A 24,387-nucleotide genomic window follows, 5' to 3' on the forward strand; every position below is an offset into this window, starting at 1 on the left:
GGCCATTAACCTACTAACCTCCTATGATCCCATGAGCTTTACAACTGTTACATCCCTTTACTGTTTCTATTTATTTTGATGCTGTTGTTTTTGACTTTCTTGGAGCATGCCAACACTGTTATTAAATTAGTCTTTAAAAAAATGTTCATTCTAAGCAGGTACATTTCGGTATGTTTAGAAATTATAATGATTACCTCGATATGATCCTAATCATCACTCGATTATGGTTTGACTACACCATATAACTTTGATAAATCTATAGCTTGTTAGAATGCTTTCATCTTAAAAGCCTGAGTTACTATGTACCACTGCACACTGTATTGCACTGTTTCTATGCATTCTCATTTACTGTACAAAGAAATGTGTTTTGCAGACAAGGTTTACAATAACCTCGTTCCTGGCAAATCAGCACAACCGTTCAAGCTTTTAACACAAAACTGTGTAGGTGCAAACATAAACAGGAATTGCTACTCCACTGTATCATAAAACAATGGGAAATCAATCTAGTTTATGTTTTATTCTTGTTAGTGACTCATTGTTTGAATTAATTTAATAGTGATCTGATGTTTGCACCATTTAAGAAAAAGGTATGTAAGCTATTTTTGGAAAGCTGTGTCCACAAATACTTTAAATGTTTTTAAAATGAATGCATGTAGATCCCATGGTAATAATTAGCATAAAATAAATGCAAATAAATACAACTGCACATGGTGTTTCCAGTATGTGCACTGCACTAAATGAATCACGGATGTTTAACTGATGAAAAGCACACTAACATGTATTGTTAATTCATATTACTAATAAAGTTGAAAAGCTTTAGTTTTCAGGCCTTCAATGAAAATGAGGTGGTCACAAGGACAACCTGGCTATCAAAAGAAAGGGAAACTGCACAATATGTGGATCAGTGTACCACCATATATTGTACTAAAATTAAGTTATGCTTAACCTCTAAAAAGGGAAGTTAAATGTGACAGAAACAATTCTGACAAATATAACAAACTAACAAACTAAGGAAAATACAGCTGAATAAACTTGCTGAAAAGAATGAGTTTTCTTCTGGTGATGCTCTATTAAATGTTTGTGCCTGCTGCCATTTAGTGGCCATAGGGGGTAAAAACAGACAGAAAGCTAAGTCAAACAAAGGGACTCAGCGTGCACGCACAAATGAGCACACACACAAATACGTGTGTGTGTGTGTGTGTGTGTGTGTGTGTGTGTGTGTGTGTGTGTGTGTATGTATGTATGTATGTATATATATATATATATATATATATATATATATATATATATATATACATACATACACACACACACACATATATATATATATATATATATATATATATATATATATATATATATATATATATATACATACATACACACACACACACACATATATATATATATATATATATATATACACATACAGACACAAACAAATGAAAAAATATATGAAGGTATCTGGTAATCTAAGCACAAGTTAACCAGCAAATAAAAAATCCAACCAAGAGAAGGTGGATGGGGTGGAGAAAGTAAGAAACAAAACTCAGATTTCTGGAGCATGGCATTGCAGGTTTTTTTTTTCTTTACTTAGGTGCTCAAGCATAGGCAATGTACAATTAAAAATCATAAAAAACAGCAACAATTTTCAACAGAAAAAAAAATCTGCTCAGCACATTAATATGGAACTAAATGAAAATAAATTAAGAACATTCATGCTACAGTTCACTACTAGTTTGAAAGAACACAAAGCAAAATAATGGGGCACGAGGGTTTCACACGTTGATTGATTGGCTTAAAAACTCTTTCTCAGTTCAATAACTGAGAAGTAGGGTATACTGGAAAATAAAACCCTCAAAAGTGTAACAATTCCAAGACCTACTGATAATTTCCTACGCAAGCAACACGAACACCATGTGATTGGGGAGGGGTCCTTAAAATACCAAGAAGTTTTTCATCTGCTTGTAGTGAATAAGACACCAGCAAATGCAGTACAAACTGAAGCTGTAAACTCTGCAATGAAACCAGTAAGAGGGGAAAGAAAACAAGAAAAAAATAGTCCAGACAGGAGACATCTGAATGGACCTGAACTACCAAACATCCAACAGCAATGTGGAAAGACTTAGTACATAACTGCATCTCTTCCTGGGAAACAGTTGAGAAGTTGCTGGTACATCACAAGGACCACATGGGTAGCTCATATATGGATCTATATCACAACAAGACTGACACCAGATTACTGAAAATCCACAAAATCAACAGATTATAACCTCAAAACCATAGAACATCAACAACACCCCCACACCCCCTGCTAATCCAATATACCAATTTCGAGATTGCACTACAGCAGAGAAAGGACAAAACTCCAGTGCCAGTTATAGTGCACTCTCACACAATCACCTACTGCCACCATTAGTTATGTTCTGTTCATGTTTCAGACCATCAGCATTTTCGGGATTTGATCACTTTGCTTGATCTTCTGAATGTTGTTATTCTGATAAGTAGACCCGTATACACTTTTTTAATAGGTGAGCATAAATTTCCAAAATACAATAATAAATGACTACATAGCTAACAACCTTTTACGATACCAGGCTGTGGTTCAATTACAGCATCACACCACACCCAGTCTACTAAGTATTCTAGTGGTTCTATTTGGGCAATTACGATTTAGGGTATCAGGAACACTACTTATGAAAGTAAACTACCACCTATAAGGACAAAATTACACTCAGAATATACACGACATTAAAAAGCTAAATGCCACTACTACAGATTTATTCCTCACACAGCTGTTTCTTATGCAGATATAGCAAGGTGGGAGGGGTTCACTTCACAAAAAGCAATATTTACAATGAAGTTAAAAAAAAGACTAGGTTCTTGTCATCCTAGATTATTTTATAGCATACTAGTGGCAACTCCAAAAGGTAGCTCATGTGACACAATATTTCTCTTGTACTACTTAGCAGGCAAGATGTTCACAGTCCGGATATCCTCACTAATACCGTAACGCATGCAGTATCGTATCATATAATACAACCCAGCATACACATCAAAGCAAAATAACGGGAGGCGTTAAGGGGTACATGAGTTATGAAGCAAAATGTGGAGCTTACATATATTATTTGCTGCATGTTTAAAAAAAAAGTTTGCAAACCAATTTATGAAAATGACCTGCTGCAACAATGTTTTATTCTGTAGAGCAAACAATATACAAGTAATATAAAAAAGCATTCATACCCTTGACTGATCTACAAGCTCCTTGTTCATACCAGCCTTCTTTTGGGCCTCGCTGATCAGTTCCTTCAGAGCAAGAGCATCATCCTTCCTCAGAGAAAAGCCAACATTTTTCAGAAGAAATAGAATAATTTCAATGTCTTTCTCAGTAAAGGAGTCTAAAAGTATTTTTAGAATTTCGAAGATCAGCACAGAGTGAACAACGTGGAAGTTATAAAGATGTGCCAACAAGGCAATGAGATTATTGCACACTTTTCCTTCACTTCCACTTCGATGAACTTCATCAAATTTCTTCACCACTGCTTCCAAGAAATGAGCTCCAACCTGTTGCCATAAAAGATGAAACAAAAAAATCATACAAAAAATTTTACAGTGAGAGTTTTTTTATAATCCACAATTGCAAAATACACAAACAAAACAGAAAATGTTATGTTGCTTAATGTAACAAATAATCTTCACAACATTTCAAACAAATCATCTTTTCAACTCTTAAGTAGCAGCAGTTCACTACCAGGTACTCCTTAGCCATGTGATGCCAACTATGGTGGTCACCTAATTTATCACTACGTTTAATTACTTAGTTACTTTATTTGTCTATCTCCTGGATAAGTGGGGTGATTCAGGGGGACCCTTTGTAGCCATGACCTGGGCCATCTGGAAAAGGCAACACTTACATTATATAGATACTATAAACAAGATACAGTAGACTCCCAACACTGGATCAATGGCCAGCTGTGTTAAACTTGTGTGTGGAAATAGTCCTATTCAGTTTTTGTTTTAAGCCCAGACAATTTAAAATTTACATCTCCCACATGAGTATGAACTTATTTTTGGTCAGTATTAGAAGCTTTTCTAAGATGTCGAGTGAAAATTGTTTGGGGGGATTACTGCTATAATGAATTTGATGTTAGAACCTAAAGAAATTTGGTCTTACAGACAGTTTGGATTAGATTCATTAAGTAAGCTACAATGCATAGTACCTAAGTTTAGGAGTTTTTTTCCTATTCAGCACAACCTTATACATATATGCAAATTCTTGGCCATTATTAAAGAATGCAGTATAGCTATTTGAAAGAACTGCGACAGACAGCAGTGATCACTTATAAAAAAAAAAAAAAATGGATATTGCACTACTGATGCTTTGTAGTGTATAGCCCATGCCTCAAAACGGGCCATTTTTTGATGTGGATGGGATGTTTAGTAATACCATGGAGAAGTTACAATATGTTGGGTTGTTGTCCTGTAATGATGGTGGTGATGAGGTTTTTGTGGAAGGTCCATGGTTACAGTGGACACCTCTGGATTATAATACTCTTTTTATGAATGTCATACTTTAGGAAGTCATGTATGTTTGTTTGGTAGAGTATTATTTGCTAGTTGGATTCTAATCTATATATTTGTGGGGTTTATCCAGAGATACGAATAGCATAATTCTGTCAGTAGTAGCTACATATTTTAGGGAGTCTGCAACATGATGACAGGAGATTCACATTTGAGAGTATAAATAAGTAAACGTGTTATAATGAAGTATACTGACACCATCAAAAGCAATGTAGTAGAAAGTAACATGTTTAAAAAGTTTTCATCTCCTGCTGTGTTGCCTTCTGAACATTACTTTTATTTTTTTTTTAACTATGATTGTAACATGTTCGAGGAGATGTGCAATTTGCCTTTATGGAGGTAATCGGGAAATATCCATGATGGGGGACACAGCTGGTGGAGGAGCTGTCTTTAACAGAGAGAGTCTTGAACTGGAGAGGAAGGGGGTATAGCTTTAGAGTGAGTATAAGTCTGGACAACGGCAAGGTGGCAGGGAATGGTGATGGGTAAAAGCAAACTAAACTAACCAAACGCATGCAGTGCCAGTTACACAGCTTTGCATGGATAGTTTCGGCTTATACACTCACTAAATAAGAAAGAAACATGGACATGGACATATGTTTAGGTTCCTAACCTGAACACCCTGTCTACCAAAGTTTGTACTTAACAGAATGTCCTTTCCTCCAGCAAAAAAAAAAATAAAATCAAAACAGCTGCTCAGGCAAACATACCTTTATTCCTAACCTTTCCCTCAAGAATGTATACAACTAACAAAAAGAATACTGCTGCTAGTTGCACCGAACCAATTACTAAGTTAGATGCATGCATAAACACATATACGTATACATATACATAAAACATTTAGGTCAGAACACTTATCTTCTGTTCACAATTTAACATGTAAGAAAAGGGCAATAGGGTAAAACTGACGATTTTTCAGTACAGTAGAAAAATACAAGAGTGGACTGGAGGACAGCTTCGCTATTTAGGTGCTAGGCATCAGAGTTACACTGGTCTCAGTATTACTACTGCTCTAAATGAGAATTAGGAGAAGACAGCAAGATAAGCTTCAACACAAATCTACAAAACTCAAAAACACACAAAAATCTACCTACCTAATTAGTGTAGTGTTCTACACCATTCCATGGTCTTTGTGTACTTAGATGCTCTTCCAATCCAAAGAGGAACTTTGCAGTATACTGTGTGGGGCTATACCAATTCCACAAATGGTGTCAAGAAATTATACAGATGCAGCCAGGTTGTAGTAAATACCTTGCAACAAGTCCTAGACACTGTTGTGACCCACCAAGGTGCTTTACAATAATGTATTTGAGTGGGAGCAGACTCAAACACACTGGGGCCAGGTTGTAACACATGCCTTGTAAAAGGTCATTGACATTCTTTTGAGATACTGATGTACTGCACTTGGGGAACGGATGCAGATTCCATACACAGCATCTGTAGGTCATAAAGCTGCTGACAGGTGCTTTGTACATGCCTTGCAAAAGGGTCCCTGGTAAAGATGCAGCATGACCCTAATCTAAGACATTCCTTGCGTGATGTAGACGGTTATACGTTATACTTCTCCAATACAGATCTGGCACTTTTTTCAGCAGTCCAATATTGAAGAACATCCATGTACCTGGTTGACACACGCCAGGGTGTACTGGCTATGTCAGCACATTCATTATCAGAATTTCTTATTCAAAAGTGAACATCCAACAACAAAACTAGAAATAATTTAGGTTTGCAATATTATTATTAAACAAATATTTGCCTGATTTACAGGTAATGCTAACAGCAACAGAAGGTTCAAGGCAGAAGGATATTTCTGACCTATCAAGATATCTGAAAAAGGACACTTGATTAGGTCACTTGATATTTTAAGAATGAACCAACTGAATATAACTATGAGGACACCTCTTGACAAGTTCCTGCTTGGCTTGAATCCCAGGCAATACTAACAAGATATGAGCACAGCCTGATGCTCTTCCATGACTACAGCTCAGAAGGTAGAGCCCAAAAGGACTGATTTCTAAAAACTGTCCTCACTCCCTAAGTCAACGTACCAAGCACCAAGTGGTCACAAAAACACCACCAATGTCCACAACAGACCAGTGAAGGTAGCAACTCCTTTAATGGATTAGGCATAAACTGAAAACAGCAGATAGTTTTGTTGAGAATCCACTTGGAAAGTGGATGTTTGGTAACTTCAAGCCCCCCCCCCCCCCCCCGCGCTCCTAAGCAAGCAATGTGAAAAGCTCATCAGTCTTCCTGTGCTGATGAACCCTCCTCAGATGGCATCTCAGTTGCCAGAGTACACCCAAATTCTGAATAGCCCATTCTTCTCTGGATTCTGCCATCAAAATGAAAAACAGCAGACAGACACCTCTGAAACCACTTTAGCAGGAACCATATAGTCATCACAAGAAACAACTCCATCCATGTGAAAGACCAGATAAAGTTCTCTGCACATGATAGTATGAATCTCAAAGATATGCTACATGGAGGAGAACGCCATCAAGAAAAGCTTCTTTCTAGAGACAAGCTTCAATGTTGTCGGCCTTGCAGTCTCAATGGATGAACAAGCAAGCCTATTTACTAGGTCTAAGGAGTAAGGAGATTCCTCAATGAATGCCAGAGGTGCAGTACTCCTTTAAGGTGTACCAGTTCAGAGCCACAATTATGTATTCCACAATGTCTCAATGTGCAGAAATAGCTGTCACATGCAACATGAAGACTGAATAAATTAAGCCCATATAATGCAGGTGTCTGAGATACAGCACAATCAGCAGTAGACTGATTTGATCAGTATGTCACGGAGTCCAAACTGAATCTTTTCCATTTAGCATCACAAGTCTGTCACGTGGAACACTTCATTTTGCTGAACATCACTAAGATTACTGAAGCTGCTAGGAATTATCTATACCCACAGTTTGGCCCCAGGTGAAACCATCTCTCTCTCCAAAATGTAGAGACCACCCCTGACCACTGGCAAGATGGGCTTCTTTAAGAAGTATTAAGTAATTTTTCGATCTGAACGTCATAGCTACTAACCTCCTCAAAACCAACTAACAACTCCAATCAACCTCCTGAATGATTTATATAAATATGTTACAATAACAATACTATGCAATGTGAAGTTATGTTTTACCTAGGTGTATGTAAGTGCATATATGAATATTGTCTTTGTTCTACCTTATTAATAATTGTAATCTGTCTTTTTACCTTTGCAATTGTAACAGTTTTCCTTGGAGCTTTTCTCCCTGGGACTCTCCTGAAAACAAGCTCTCACAGCTTACTCAGACTATACTGGTTACCAAATCAAAAATCAGTCAGTCAGTCAAACCAATCAGAAAATAAATCAAATGAGTTCTGGTCTTTCTTCCCCGAACTTGGCTATGAGGTATAGAAATAGCAGATTCCACTGCAAATCTCATATCCTAATGTTTGTAAAAGGTACCATGAACATTGTGGACATCATAAGATCCAAAACATGGAGCAGAATATATGCCTAGACCCTGTGACTCATTTGCAACAAGAAACTGACCTACTGAGCCCTCTGCAAGGACAAGAATAACTAACACTGGAGTGTGCTCAACTCTGCCCAGAAGAAAGAACTCCTCTGGGATACTGTCTGCAAGGACTTCTCTCAGTTTATGGTGACCCCTAAAGACTGCACCCACAAAGGATTCACCACCCCAGTGCCCACATTCTTTATCCAAAGATGAGGACTGGCTCAGACCTGAATACTCTCTAACAAAAGAAGAGTGCATCACCTGAATTAAATGGTTGGAGGGTTGCTGGCAGGTCACCACACTTACAGTGAGAAGGTTCACACTTGCAGCGATTAATGTGTGGGGTTGCAAGAAGGACTTCCCCACTGATCTCATGTCCTACCTCTCCCTGTTAGGTATTACTCCCCAACAGACTTTTACAATCCTCGTTACATTCCTACCTACATTTTCCTCTTTCAATTAACTTACTTCTTATTTTCCTACCCCCCTATAAGCACTGCTAATTTCATTTTGTTCCTTTAATAATCGTTCTCTTTCTTCAAAATGCTGATGCAATATTTTCTTTGCCAACAGCTCTAGATATAAAGCAAACTGGGAAAGAGGACATGCAATCCTGGTTCTCTTTACACAGACACACAGACAAACCACACACAGACACACCACACACACACATACCTTAATTATTGCCCCTGACCCTTCATATATTCTCCACACTGATCATAATATTCTCTCAAGGAATGCAAATGCTATCATTGTCCTACTCATAAAACCCCAGCCTCCTACCAAATGTTTTCAATGCACCAAGACTCACTTCCTCTGGATCACCACTGTTCTATTAATGTTGTCAAGTGCTTGCCTCCCCTACAGGAAACCAGACAGATCCACATCTATCAGCTTTACTAAAACAATGAGTAAAAAGGTCACACAGAAAAAACGATCAGTAAAAACCAAAAGAAAAATCTAGCAAGGCTAGACTTTACACTGTGTGATTCCTTAAAATTCTTGTATTAGTGGCAACATGGGATATATGCAAATGACCCTTTAAGGACATCAGGTGTTCCAGCTATATGGCAATTCTGAATGTCCATGACTTTTTTTTATTTTTAAGTCTATCAATGGACAAATTCAGGCCAATAAAGCCAAACCTAACTGTGAACATTAGTGGGGTTTGGCTTTAGTGGTCTGAATTTGTCCACTGATAGACTTAAAAAGACAAAAAAAAGTCATGGCCATTCAGAATTGCCGTACAGCTGAAACACCAGATGTCCTTAAAGGGTCATTTGCATATATGCCGTGTTGCCTCTAATACAAGAGGTTTATTGAATCACACAGTGGAAAGTCTAGCGTTGCTAGATTTTTCTTTTGGTTTTTACATCTATCAACTTTGGTAACACCTCTGACATTCCTTAGCTAGGATACACTAACACTTTATAATCATGGCTTCAAACTGAAATGGATCCATATGAAGCCAGACCTACAGCATCTTTACCCCCTCTGGGTAGCATAACCTCCATAGCTTTCTTCCAAGACCCTGGTACTGCAATACCTTTTTAAATTATTAAACAAGACCTTCCAGTTCTTATCAGTTTCCTCCCACCTAACCACCAAATTTTTACAGGAATAATGTCTACTCCTGTAAACTTCCCTGTTGGTTGACTATACATGACCAATTTTATCTCAGCTCTTCCCATCTTGGCTATTAATTGTTGAACTCCATCATTCCTCGACTTTGGCATAATTAAATCTTCCACAAATATTTCCATTTGTACCTTTTCTTGGTTCCCCATTCTTCTGCTGTATAAAAATTTTCAAAAAATGTCCAAACCATCTGCGATACCTTCATAGGACCTTTGCTTATTTTTTCTTGTCATAGGCTCCCCAAGTTTGGCTACAACTCTGCCTTCTTTTTGTTGCCTAAGTCACTGTGTCAAATGTTTTTGCACTCTAGAGCGGTTATCAAAAATAACTGCTTAACAATCATTTTAAACTCATGCAAACTATCGAAATACTACCTTATTCTCACTTTAGCACTCTGCAGTTGCTTCTCTTCTTGTTGTACTTTAAAATTTTGTCATCCTGTCTAAATAATGCCTATTACTTCTTTCTCAAATATCTCTCATTTCTACAATGTTTTAAAACTCTGTTTTCATTTTTATTCCACTCATCAGCTACCCCTTCTGAAGTAGTTTCTTTGTTCCCCTAAAAACTCTGGAATCATACCCACTACCTACTCCTCAAACTCCTCTTTAACAGATAAGTAAAAAAGCCACCATCTAAATGTTACATTATTAACTTGTCTCTCTATCTTGGATGGGGTTCAAAGCTTTCAAATAAATACACATGCTCCTGTGGAAAAAAAAAAAAAAAAAGAAGTTATGTTCTTACCATAACGCTCCATCTGTGTTGTCAATCTTCATTCATTCTTGACCGTTTGGTTCGATTCCGATCCTCAGAACCGACTTGGCCGTTATATCAAGCTCGCGCTGGCCAGAAACTCTCAAGCCAAGGCTACCCATACTGCCTCTCTTCCCTTCACCTGAGATCGAGTTTTGCTCAAAGTAGAAAATCATGGAAGTTTTGTCTGAGCAACACCCTTACTAGAACCCCAGGACTAGTTCCGAACCTCCAGGAGTCTCTTTGAGGGGAAAGGAGGGTGAGATGTCAAAAATTAATGAAGATCAACACAGATGGAACATTATGGTAAGAACAAAACTTCATCTGATGTTGCAAATCATCATTCATGCTTGACTGTTGGGACAGAGCCCCTAACTACTTTAGACCCTAGGAAGTCCTACGGAAGGATATTCCTGAGCACCACAGAGCCAAAGGATGCTCTTCCCCTGGAGACAGTATTCAATTTGTAATGAATACTCTGCCCAGGGAGGAATAATTGATACGTGTGTCCTAAAAAGACCCTTGGGACTTTCTAAACCACATCTTTCCACTCCTTTGATTCCAGGAGGAAAGTCATTGAGGAGTGAAAAAAATGCACATTCACAGCAGAAAGGGTCTTTCCATCCTTCTCACACCTGGCTAATATGTGTCTGACTTTTGGGCCAAATAATGAAGTAGCATCAACAGGAGTATTGATAAATTAAGACTGGAATGGGTCCGCAAAGTTACATAAGCACATCCTGGTGTAGCGGCCTAATGGCAACGCCTGTACCCACTGCCCTGGATGTCCCTTTGGCTGTATGTGCAATAAGACACATGAACGAGTTGGAGATCGACTCTAGAGTGGCAAGCTGGGAGGCAACCTTATCCTGGACCTCATCAAACACTGCTCCCGCTAAGTTCTCTGAAAGCTGAGTTATCAGATCCCTTTGGAGTCACGTGAAGTGTGCCAGAAAATTCAAGGACTGTATGGCAAAGGTCGATGAAGCAAAAACCCACTTCCTGAATCTGTCCATTGTCCAGCACTCTCGATTTGGAGGATGGCCAGCTGGACTCTCCTCAGCAAGTTCCTTTTTTGTGGCAGTCACCACCACCATGGCATCCACTGCTAGACCCTTCAACCAGTGGGGCTGGTCTTCCAACAGTGAAAGAATTTTATCCGGTCTTCAGGGAATTGGCTCTACGGTATCAGGAGCCTTCCATGCACACTGCACAATGAGTTTGATCAGCCCATTAGCAGCGAGGTCACCCAAGAAGTAGAAGGATGGGCACGAAAAGTCTGCAAGAAAACAGATTCCTTGGAGAATGGGTTTGTGTGCTTCCAATCACCCCTCTGTTTCAGAATTTCCAAGATGTCTCTGAAAGAGACATTTTCAGGGGGTGACTGGCTTCTCAGGGGGAAGGTCTTAAGAGGACTCCTAAGATGGAGGACCCTGCAATAAGGTATCTTTCTGCTCTTGTGCCCCCAAGGTAGTAGATTGGGACAGCTGCGAGCCAGAAGATACATAAATGTGACTCCACTTTGATGGGGATGGTGACCAACTGTGACCCTGTTGAGGCAAGGGCTCTCTCCATAATCTAGAAGGCAGGCCCACCCGAAGAGGGATGGGAGCCTGGAAGCAAGAAAGACAACCTAAGAACTGAAGTCACGCCGCACTCAGACGAACCCCCTCACAGAGTAGGAGCCACAAGAGGACTTGTAACTGCCAGAACCACAGAAGGCACAGTGGAAAACACTGGAGCCGATCCAGGGAAAATGGAGCCAGCAGCCAAATTATGGTCCCATGGGTGTGTCGGCTCCAAGGGAACCACAGACTGCAGAGTCGGTCCTGAAACAGAGGTGAGATCCACCATCGGTACCAAAATAGCTAGCACCAGGAACACTGAAGCAGTGAGCTTCAAGACCTGCAGAGGGGTTGAAGGAGGAAGGTAAGTGGGTGTCCTGGGAAAGTAACCCTCAGCTCCGGATGGGAGAGAGGTCCTAGGGTGAGCAGGAAGGCCTCTGGCTGCCAAGAGCTGATCCACCAATCTGACATCTAGCTCTGAAAGACTCCTGGTGGAACAGATGGACCATCCCCAAGGGCGATTCTGGCCTTTCAATAAATGGACTTAATTGTTGACTCACGAAGGGGTCTATAGATGAGGATTATCTAGTCTTGGGTGTACTCTCAACCTTTCAGCACCATAGTCTGTTGACCAGTAATTTGCTTTACAGGGGAAGATGTTAACGGAATATTTGGAGAGACTATTGTTGGTGCTGAGAGGGTCATCAGTACCGATGATGAGGATGCTGCCATAGGAGTTTTGGTAGCTTCAATAACAGTTGGCACCATGGGAGATGTCACAGACTTCGGTGCCAGAGCAGGAGTTGCTGCAGATTTCGATTTTTAGGCCTCGGTTCCGAAGGATGAGTCGAAACCTGAGCCTTAGTGTTCTATCTTCCTGAACCTTAGGGGACAAAGGTACTAAATGGCTCCTTTTCTTACATTCTTTTCTGGGAGACTAAGATGTCTCGGTCTCAGACAAAGCCTCACTAAATGCCCTTTTAGTGAGGGTTTGTCTCCACCTCAGACAAAGCCTCACTAAAAGGGCATTTTTGCAGCTCCTTGAGAATAAGTTTGTTTCGCCTCTCTGCAAGGGTACAAGCACTGAAACCCTTGCAGAGTTCACATGACGGTTGCATCTCCAAATGAGGGACACCTAAACAATAAAACACATAAAAGATACCCATCAGAGTTGGGCATCTTTCTGCCACAGACCTCACATTGCTTAAAACATGTGGTTCCCTTCTGTTTGTCTGCCATCTTTCAAAAATAAGCAAGAGGGCATGCGCAGAGATGGACTCACACACAAATACTAACGGAATAAACAAGGAGTACAGAATACAGCTTTTTTTAATTAAATGAATATACCGACAATGGTACTTAGAAAAATACCCCCAAGAGGGTAACAGAAGGAAGGAGGAAAAATAAAGATACCAGCGATGGTATCAAAGATTTACCAGAGGGAGTGGAAAGGGATGGGCCTATACCAAAGATGGTAAGTGGAACTACCCAGAAAAGATAAGAGAAAAAGATAATACAAACACTCACACCAATACACACCACTAACAATCACTACAAAGGAGAGCAAGCAACAATTGAAACAAGTAGAGAAATATATATATATATATATATATATATATATATATATATATATATACATACATACACACACACACACACATATATATATATATATATATATATATATATATATATATATATATATAGATAGATAGATATATCACACACACACATATATAAAAGAAAAGTTTAGCACTTAGCTGACAGCACGGCTGGCATGTCTGATTTTTTATGTGGCAAATGAGACCTGGGGTGAAGGGAAAAGAGCAGTATGAGTAGCCTTGGCTTGAGAGTTTCAGGCTGGCGCGAGCTTGATATAATTGGCCAAGCTGGTTCTGAGGATCGGAACCAAACTCAACAATCAAGTATGAATGAAGATTGGCAACATCAGATTAATTTTTATTCAGTCTAGTCCATTATTTAATCTTGGAGAATAATATGTCAATTCCAAGTTCCTGCTACCAAATTCAATGCAAGACATTGTGATGGAGAAAAATAAGCCCCAAACCAGCAATGAGAAAATGACAAAATGTGCTCTATACGTGAAAAAAACATTTTCTAAGAGAAAGATAGCCACTGCAGCAAAGGATATCCATGTACCAAAATACACCAAAATATCATAAAATTACAAAACCCAGCATTGGGCACTTCTTTCACAACCAAAACTTTTTGCTAAAGGAAAGAACTGGAAAGAAGTGGTACTGTGATGACTATAGAAGAGAAGAAAAGGAAAGCATGCTGGGAAAGTTTCAACTTTTATGCAGTACTAACATGTATGGCACAAGTCCTACAGGTAGTAGAGATGGAACTCCTGTTATTACATCAAGAACTCCAGGTTAATATAACAAGGGAGAGTAGATTTTTGAAGAAATTTATGAAAACGTTTGGCATAGAAGATGTGAATTCAGTACTAGGAGTTTGGAGTGAATTCACATATTACTCACTGAGATACAAAAACTGGGCTAGGCTAGATAGATTTTACATCTGACAGAAACATGTGCATTTAACTGAAGGTCTTGAAACGCGCCTAATAACTATTTCATATCATGCACCAATAATAAATAAAATAAAATGCACGGTAATGACGTGAAAATGAGACACTGGCGCTTTCCCACCTACCGGATGAAAACAGAGGAATTTAAGGAATGGGTTGTGGAATTAATTCAGGAACTACTAGAGAAGATAGATTTATCTTCTGAAAACATAGTTAAGGAGTAGAATAAAATTAAAGTGGAGTTTAAAACTAGGCTGGAAATAAAAGAAAGGGAGATGTGGTTAAACAGTAACAAGAATTATTTAGAGGGATTGACAAATGTTAAAGTATTGCAAAATAGGGGGAATCTCTCAGAACAAGATCAGGAGCAACTGCGGAATGCTAGGCAGAAAATAAGGGATTACCCTGATAATATGCACAAGTTTAGAAAGATTGTTGTTAAGCAACTGTGTAAACTTCTTGCACAACTCTGGTAACAAAAAATGGAAATGGCAGTCGCCAAGCTTAAAGAGCCTATAACAAGAGACCCTGTAGATGTAGGAGAGATATTTCAGAAATTTTATGAAAATTTGTATAAAGCAGAGAAACATGGAAATCAAGAAAAGTTACAAATAGAAATGTTTATGGAAGAATTAAATATGCCAAGGTTAGAGGTAGATGAGGCTCAATTACTAACAGTTAGAATAGGAAAGGATGAAATAAAAATGGCTATGTATAACCAATCTACAGGAAAGTCCCCAGGAATAGATGGTATTCCTGTGGAAGTTTGGAAGCTAGGAGGGGAAAAAACTGGAAGATCTGGAAGGTTTTGTTTAACAGTATTTTAAGAGGAGAAGTGCCAGCATCCTGGAGGAAGGCGGTGGTAATGGTAATACCTAAAGAGGGTAAAGATCCATCAGATCCAGTCTCATACAGGCCCATTTCAATACTAAACCATGATCATAAAGTATTTATGTCTATAATGGCTAAAACAATGGCAAAAGTTGCACCAAAATCGATAGATATGGATCTATGTGGTTTTGTGGAGGGGAGGCAAACATTTGACAATATTAACAGAACACTGATGATCCAGAGGGAAGCAGAATGCAAGAAAGCACTGCTTTTATTGATGGGTCCTGATGCAGAGAAAGCATTTGACAGAGTACAGAATACACTGGGAGTTCATGAGCAGGGCAATGGAAGCATTTTCTTTCCCTGATACAGTTTATAAGGTTGATTAGAAGAATATAGGAGGGATTGGAGGCGCAAATTAAGTGGGTGGGGTCATCTCCGATAATTTCTGCTTGAGTAGAGGAACCAGGTAGGGTTGTCTGCTTTCCCCTTTGCTGCTTGCATTATACTTAGAACCACCAGCAAAGAAAATAAGGGACTCAGAAATTCAAGGATACAATTGGTATGGTAGTCAGGAAAAGCTGTCTCTATTTGCAGATGATATTATTTTATACATAACAAACCCAGAAAGGGACATTACAGTGTTGTGGAACACTTTAAGACAGTTTCCGATCTTCTCAGGATACAAAGTTAATGAAGCTAAAGCAAAGGCAATAACAGTAAATTATGTACCCATACACAAATTGGTCAAACAATATCCATATTTATGGGAACATGATAAAATTAAGTATTTAGGAGTATGGACTGAAAATGACTCTGTGGTGGCAGCTAAGGATATGTGGGAAGAGACTAAACAGAAGATAATACAAAAACTGAGAAAATGGAAGATTTGTTATATGGATATGGATACTAAGATACAAGCCATTAAAATGTTTTTAGTCCTTTTAGTCTTATACACAGGTCAGGCATACTTTTATCAACAAGATAAGTTGTGAACAGCGATTAAAAAAAGTGATTTTGCCGATAGGGTTGACTGTGGTCAGGAATACAAATAACAGGCAAGAGGGGGCTGGAATTTATTGGAGAAAACTGGCAAAGGAACCAAGGTATTGGGAGCAAATAACTAGAAAGGGAAAGGTAACAAAATGGGAAGAGATCAAGAATTTATTTGGACAGCAGGTTAGAGACGGCCTTCTCTATCATGATTTGGTATCAGAATACAGGCAGAGAGAAAGAAATAGCGGGGTCCTAAATGAAAGACCAGCACTCGTATAGAGCTTTTAATAGACTCTAGAACAGAAGCTGCCATTAAAAAAGGAATAATTAGTAAACCATATAAAATATTGCATGACAATTATAAGAATCAATCAGAGGAGCTGATAAAGGATTGGGAAGAGAGACTGGATAAGCAATTCACAAAGAGACAATGGGGGATACATGTACTGTACATCTCCCAAATATGTAACAGAGTCTAGAAAATTTAGGATCTTTGTCTGGAACTGTTTACATAGGTATTTTTATACTCCAAGTAGACTCCAAAGACATTTTCCTCAGGTGGATAGTAAATGTTGGAGATGTGACGGGCAAGAAAGAGGTAGCTGGGAACATATTTTTGGGAGTGTAATGAGCTGCGAGACTTTTGGGATTCTCTGCATACCGCTGTGTCACAGATGCTGGGTGAGCAGGCTGGACTGACTGGGTGATAATTTTTTTTTTGAGTTATGCTACAGAATTAGAATTCCCCGGACAGCCTTGCTGAGTCTAATTATAGTGGCTGCCAAAAAAGCAATTACTAGAAAATGGAAATCAAAATCTAGACCAACTTTACTAGAAGTAGTGAGCATAGTCACAAAGATAAAACAGCTGGAATTGGGATCTTTAGAAAAGGGAAGGAGCAAACTACATAGGAAAAATGGGAATTGTGGGAACAATATATGCAGAGCAGGAACGAGGTTTAAGAGGCAAGATTTGAATGAGCCATATAATACTTAACTGACAATGACTGGATGGTTTATAACTGATGCAATATTTACAATTACATTTGTTTCAATAGTGTCTGTTATTTAAATGATTTGCAACTAAAATGATATAATTTTGCATGCTTTTCATTTATATAAATGTAAAATTGCCTTTCTCGTATGTATAAATTTAATAAATATTTTTGGGGAAAAAAAGAACTCCAGGTTTTCAGTGAAAGAATGTAAGGAATTTTCACAGCCATTAGAATTGCAGTTGTAATGAAAAAGTACAGTTTTGTACCTACCATAAATGTAGATGTTTGAGTGTAGACACTGCTGCACTCATTACACTTGGGTTATCCTGCTGTCAGGCGGTTCCCCAGTCGGCCTGAGTTCCAAAGTCTTGGTCCGGCGTCGGTTGCTGTCGCTTCTTCCCTGACGTCAGTGCGCCAGGGGGATATAAGATGCAGCCGACACCATTTTCTTCAGTTTTTCTTGCCCCAGATGTCAGGTGCCCCCAAATAGGTAGGCCTTTCAAATTGCTAGCAAAATATATAATAGAAAAGCAAACAACCATTTTTAATTACCAACAAATACTCCCTTTAGGAAATAAGGGTAGAAAACCTAGGTATGTACCAGAAAGTAAGAGGGGAAGGAGGGAGGGTAACCTGGACTGCAGCAGTGTTTACACTCGAACATCTACATTTATAGTAGGTACAAAACTGTACTATGTTCATCGTGTTACACTGCTGCAGTCATTACACTTGGGTGGAATCCCAAAGCTGAGGTAGGGTGGATGGATCTATAAGGCATTAGGGGTGGCTATAAGGCCCTGCAGCACAGCAGTGGCAAAGCCAGCTCTGGATTTGGAATATAAAGGCAAATGGTAATGTTTGGTGAAGGTATGTACAGAACTCCATGTTGCTGCTTCTAAAATATCCTTGGTAGGCACTCCCCTGAGGTAGGCAGTTGAAGTTGCTGTTGCCCTGGTGGAGTGAGATCTAATGCTGCTAGGTACAGGTTTCCCATGGTGTGTATAGCAAAAACGTATACAGTGAGCTATCCATTTTGAAATAAGTCTGCTTTGAAACGGCTTTTCCCTGTGCTCATGCAGCATATGCTACCAATAATTGCTCAGATTTTCTGAAAGCTTTGGTTTTGTCCAAGTAGAAGTGTAACTGTCTGTGAATGTCCAAAGAATGTAGTAGCCTCTCCCCTTTGTTCTGTGGTTTTGGATAAAAGGTTGGCAAGTGGATAGTTTGGTTTAGAGCCACACTTGATACTACCTTTGGCATAAACGTAGGGTTAGTTCTTAAGGACACCCTGTCCTGTGGAAGATGAGGAAAGGTTCCACTGCCATTAGTGCCTGTAATTCTGAAACTCTTCTTGCTGATGTTATTGCCAGTAGCAGAGCAGTCTTTCAAAAGATGTATTTTAATTCTGCTGTGTTAGCCGGCTCAAAAGGAGGTAAAGTTAATTTTTCCAAAACAAAATTTAGGTCCCAAGTAGGTGTTGGTGCTCTACGGGGCGGTCTTATGTTTTTAGCCCCTCTGAGGTACTGTTTGAGCAAAGGATTTGAAAAAATTGGTGGATCCGTGTTGCAATGAGCAGAAATGGCTGAGGCACGAATCTTGATGGATGAGAAGGAGAGGCCCTTGTCCAGCATCTCAGTTAAGTATTGAAGTATCTGAGGAATGTTTAGGACAAGAGGGTCAAGGCTGTGTGTTTAGCTCCAGGCACAGAATCTCTTCCATTTATCCGAGTAGACTTTCCTGGTGATAGGCCTTCTGGCCTCCAGAATGACTTCCATAACAGCTTTAGAGAGAGGCAATGCTTGCTTAGTTAAGGAATTTTCCATGCAGCTAGATTTAAGGTCTTTAGCTGGCTGTGAAGTATTTGATTGTTGTGTTGAGTCAACAGCTGTGGGATTTGAGGCAAAATCCAGGGTGGTTCTTGTGCTAAGTTCTTTAAGATTGGATACCAGTGCTGGTGTGGCCAGTCTGGTACAATCAGGATCATCTTTGGCTCTTTCTGCATGGCTTTTATGAGTACCTTTGGAAGGAGAGGTAAAGGAGGGAAAGCGTATACTTGTAGTTTTTTCCAGCTGAATGAGAGGGCATCCACTTTCCATGCTTGTGGATGGTAGCTCCTTGTGCAGAATTTCTGTAGTTGGCAGTTCATTGGGGATGCAAACAGATCTATGTCTGGTTTCCCCCATTTTTGTGCTATCATTCTGAATATTTGTGAACTCAATTGCCATTCGTGAGGATCCATGATGCTTCTGCTTAGGTCTGCCAGTGTGTTTTTCTCTCCTGGCAGGAATTGTGCCTGCAGATGAACTTGGTAGTTTAAAGCTGTGTTCCACAAGGTCATGGCTTGTCTGCAGAGGAGGTAGGAGTGTGTTCCTCCTTGCTTGTTTATGTACCACATAACTGAGGTGTTGTCTGTCTTTAGTAGTAGTTGACCTGGATGTAGCAGGTCCTTGAAAGCTGTGATTGCATTTTGTACAGCTAGCATCTCTTTTTGATTGATGTGGAGATGTCTTTGTTCTGCAGGCCACTCGCCCTGAATACATTTTCCTGCCATGTGTGCTCCCCAGGCATAATCCGATGAATCTGTTGTCAGTGTCTGCCTGGCTGTGGGTTGAGTAAAAGGCTGTCCCTTGTTGAGGTGACAAGCTTGGGCCCACCATTGAAACTCCTGTTGAAGGCAAGGAATTAGTGGTATAACTGTTTCCAAATCTTGACAGTGTTGAGACCATACACTCTTTAGGTACCATTGTAGTTTCCTCATATGCAGTCTGGCATATGGAATTAGTAGTATGCAAGATGCCATGTAGCCCAAGGCCTGCAGACTTTTTCTTGCAGGGAGTTGGGTCTTTGTTGCCATTAAATGAAAATATTGTGTCAGTTGTCCTTGTTTGTCTGGCGTGAGAGAAGCCATCTGGGCCGTTGTGTTTAAACTGACACCCAGGAATATTATCTGTTGTGAGGGCACTAGTTTTGATTTCTTTTCGTTTACTGTGTACCCCAGGCAACTTAACTTTTTTATGTACGCCAGATGCTTTAGAAGAATGTCCTTGCTCTCTGCTTGGATTAGGCAGTCGTCCAGGTATGGGTAAATTTGAATTCCTTTTTGCCTGCAAAATGCAATTACTGGTGCCAAGCACTTTGTGAAGACCCTGGGCGCAGTAGATAAGCCAAAGGGCAGTGCAGAGAATTGATAGTGCATTGAACCTGCTAGAAATCGGAGGTATCTTCTGCAGTTTTGTCTGATAGGGACATGCAGGTATGCCTCTTTGAGGTCCAAAGTCACGAGCCAAGCTTTCTTGCCCAGCATGGGAAGAAGCTGCTGTAGTGTCAACATTTTGAATTTCGGAACATACAGGTAAGTGTTCAGAGAAGAAAGGTCCAGAATGGGTCTCCAGGCTTTGTCCTTTCTGGGAACCAGAAAGAGTCTCGAGTAAAAACCTTGCCCTTGCTCTTGTGGTGGTACCTTTTGAATAGCTCTCATGTCCATGAGTGCTGTAATTTGTTTTTGAGCCTCTGCCCATTGATTTGATGGCAGATTTGGCATTCCTTTTAACCTTGGAAGAGTGTGGAAGTGGAACCCGTAACCTTGAGATATGATGTTGAGAACTCATTTGTCTTTGGTGATGCAATGCCAGTTGTGATAGAAAAGAGCCAGTTTTCTTCCTAAGGGAGCTGCCAAGAGAGAGCTGTTTGGCAGCTGTAGTGGGAAGTCATTGAGACTTGTTTTTTAGGTTGAGGCCTGTCTTGTCTTCCCCTTCTTTCTGGCCTGGTGTACCCCATTGTCGAGGTCATTAAGGGCCTTATGTCTGACCTCTACCTCTTGGACATCTATATCTGCCCCTTTGAGGTATGTCTGTGACTGGAAAGGACCAATTTTTTGTTGGCCAATTTCTGCTAAAACGAGGAGGTTGAACCTGTAAGAAATATTTGACCGTTTGCATAGATTTTGCCTTATCCTCCATCTTTTTTAACACCTCCTCTGCCTGAACTCCAAACAACACATCCCGCTGCAAAGGTGCATCCAGTAATTTGGCTTTAACATGATATGGTAGCATATGTTCTTTTAACCAAGCATGCCTTCTAATGTCAGAGCCTGTAACTGCTGCTCTACAGGAGGCCTCTAAGGAATCAAAACCACATTGCAAATTATGTTTTCCCACTTGTTCAGCTGCATGCAATAAATCCTGCATTTCTTTAAAATTAGGAGGAACTGAATCTGGAAGCATCTTTTGTTTCAACTGAGACATTAAAAATTGCTGATATTTTAGCATGTGAAACTGGCAATTCAAGGCTCGCATGGCTAAAGTTGCAGATGTATAAACTTTCTTGCCCCATCTGTCTAATGCTCTGGAATCTCTGTCAGAGGGGACTGGGTTTTTAGCTGATGAGGCCTTAATCCCTTTGGGTCCCTGAGAAATAGCTTCAGGGTCAGCAACAGGGCTTTTGTATAGAAATTTGTGAGAGTCGGGGCTGGCTTAACTGGGGCTGGTGGTAAGGAGTCAGGCTTTAAGCTGGATTCAGTATATACATCATCCACAATATCTAACACAGGCGGAATAGCAAGGGGTCTGTGTTGAGGCAATAAGAGGACGTCTCTGAGCCTTTTCTTGGATTCAGAATAATCCTGGCCTTCCCAGTGGAAATGCTCCCTCATGGTACGTAAGGTCTTCCCAAAGGAGTAGTCCTCAGGCTGAGAGGCTGATGGAATTGATTCCTCAGCATCCAAATCCTCATAAGGGGGTAAGGAATACCCTAGGTCTGAGGATGAGTCAGAGGAAATGGTCTGGTCTGAAGATTCACAGTTTGCATCTTGTCTGGGCCTTTTATCTGGAGGGGGTTGGGACCCTCTGATCAGGGTGATAAGGTCTTCGGCCATTTTTAGCATTTGTTTCGTAGGCATGGAAGCCTGCCCTGAAGATTGCTGTGTCTGTTTCTTTGCTTTTAAGGGGGGCTTAGATTTAACAGAGGGTTTAATAGTTAATTGGGTAGGTCTGAAAACACCCTCTGAAGCTGTGGATTATTCAGCTACTTCGGTTCCCTCTGTAGGATTAAGTTTGGTAATCTGAATAGCAAGAGCGTCCGAAGGCCCAGCCAGCTCCACGTGGGAGTCGGAGGCAGTCTGTGGTTCTGTAGAAACGGTCGTCAGGGGCTGCGTAGGTGCCTCGCTGAAAACTGGAGAACCGGCGACCGGCCTAGAAGAGGCCTCGTCGTCAGTCTTGGGCCTCGGATGCCTGTCCTTGTCCTTGCACTTTTTATGAATTCCGGTCATCGGAAGTTCCGACGGCATGGTGTAATTAAATTTTCTGTCAAAATAATGTCGGGCAAAATCAAACAGACGTTTAATAGTGCGCTTGTTAAACCTAGCACAAAACCGACAACCAGTGACGTCGTGGCCTGGGCCTAGGCATGGGATACAGTAGGAGTGGAAATCCTTATGAGGTATTTGCTTCCCACAAGAAATACAATTATTAACTTTTACTGACATTGGTCTGAGGCAAGAAAAAGTTTCCCCAATGGGGTACACAGCTTTTTAGAAGACTTCGGTTCTGGATTCGGAATGAAAATCTCAGGAGTCGGCCAACCGGCACTGGCGAACTGCTTCTGCTTCGGGCACCGCGCGACAAGAAAGACTGAAGAAAATGATGTCGGCTGCATCTTATATGCCCCTGGCGCACTGACGTCAGGGAAGAAGCGACAGCAACCGATGCCGGATCAAGACTTTGGAACTCAGACCGACTGGGGAACCGCATGACGGCAGGATAACCCAAGTGTAATGACTGCAGCAGTATCACACGATAAACATCAGGTACTACCTGTGGGGAAACTGGTCACAGTCTACTTTCCATATATGCATTTGTCTTCTAAATGTAAGGTGCAACTTCAGGAAAAAGATGTTAGATGCAAATGAATGCTGAAGAATACTTGGGGGAACTTCACACAACCACTTGCAGAAACGTAGTGTATGTTTTAGGACAACCTCTCCTACACAACGGGTGGTACCCACTGGCTACTAATACAAGTCATCACACTGAATTCTGCAGAAGTAAAAGCTTGATGAACAGTAATGGGATGATAAGCACTGTCCATAAGTGTACTAACTACTTGTTACACATGACGTCTAAAAGTTACTGCTTCGGAAGGCTTCTGATTTAGGATCCATTCATTATTTACACTTTAGTGACTAACTACAAATACTGCTCAACAATTATAAAAGCATGATAGCTATCATCCATGGCAGCTAGCAGCTGACTTACCTCAAGTCCCACAGTGTAGTGTAGAATGCTAACCAAAAAAACATGTTCCATGAGCAGTCGATCAGGCATCATTGCTGGCGTAACACAGGCAGACAGAAGGATATCGGTCAAAGTTTCATTCATATCCTTCCTGCTGTGAGTCATGTACAGTTCTTCCAGCTGTCCACTGATGGAGGCAAAATTAGGCTCACTCAACCTGTTAGGGGAGAAAAAAGATGGTTCACCACAAAGTCTTTCTGCAGGTGTAGAACCTCTGTGAATACTCTTCCATGGCACCGAACACAATACCATACAAACCATTCTTCCAACATTTAGCAGACTGCAGTACATCATACCTCTCACCACAGAGAAAGAAACAAGCTAAAACCTAATGCAAAGTGCTAAAAGGTTTACTACTGTGATTATACATGGCCTCCAAAATTGTCCAACAGAAGCTGCAGGACTATTGAGCTCTTTTTTTTTGCAGCATTAAAAAGTAGTGAGGGGCTGGGGAAAATGTCCAGCTAGACTGACATTTTATGACTGGGTGTGAGGTCTTCTACACTTTTTAAATATTTTAATATGAAATATTAAATGGGCTGTGTGTATACTAGAAATAAGTTCTTAAAATTAATAAACTCAAATCTTGTAGAATATCTAGAGCATCATGTAAAAACTTACCATTAGCACTGCAAATCTCATTTCACTGAGATCAGTCAGCTGAATGATGTTCCATTTCCTT

The 24,387-nt window shown here is 40.2% G+C and overlaps 1 protein-coding gene across 1 annotated transcript in view; it reads right to left on the bottom strand.

Annotated features, from left to right (window-relative positions):
- Positions 1 to 23,977, bottom strand: part of NOM1 (nucleolar protein with MIF4G domain 1) — a 507,890-nt gene extending 483,913 nt beyond the window's left edge. The window contains exons 1-3 of the mRNA XM_044065581.1: positions 23,964 to 23,977; positions 23,667 to 23,862; positions 3,244 to 3,564 (exon numbers count right to left, since the gene is read on the bottom strand). Of these exons, the coding sequence (XP_043921516.1) occupies positions 3,244 to 3,564; positions 23,667 to 23,862; positions 23,964 to 23,977 (531 nt within the window). The remainder of the gene's footprint in view (positions 1 to 3,243; positions 3,565 to 23,666; positions 23,863 to 23,963) is intronic.
- Between the last annotated feature and the right edge of the window lie 410 nt (positions 23,978 to 24,387).

The sequence above is a fragment of the Protopterus annectens genome, chromosome 3.part0 (genome assembly GCF_019279795.1).
Source record: "Protopterus annectens isolate FY-2018-M chromosome 3.part0, PAN1.0, whole genome shotgun sequence".
Taxonomy (NCBI): Eukaryota; Metazoa; Chordata; order Ceratodontiformes; family Protopteridae; genus Protopterus; species Protopterus annectens.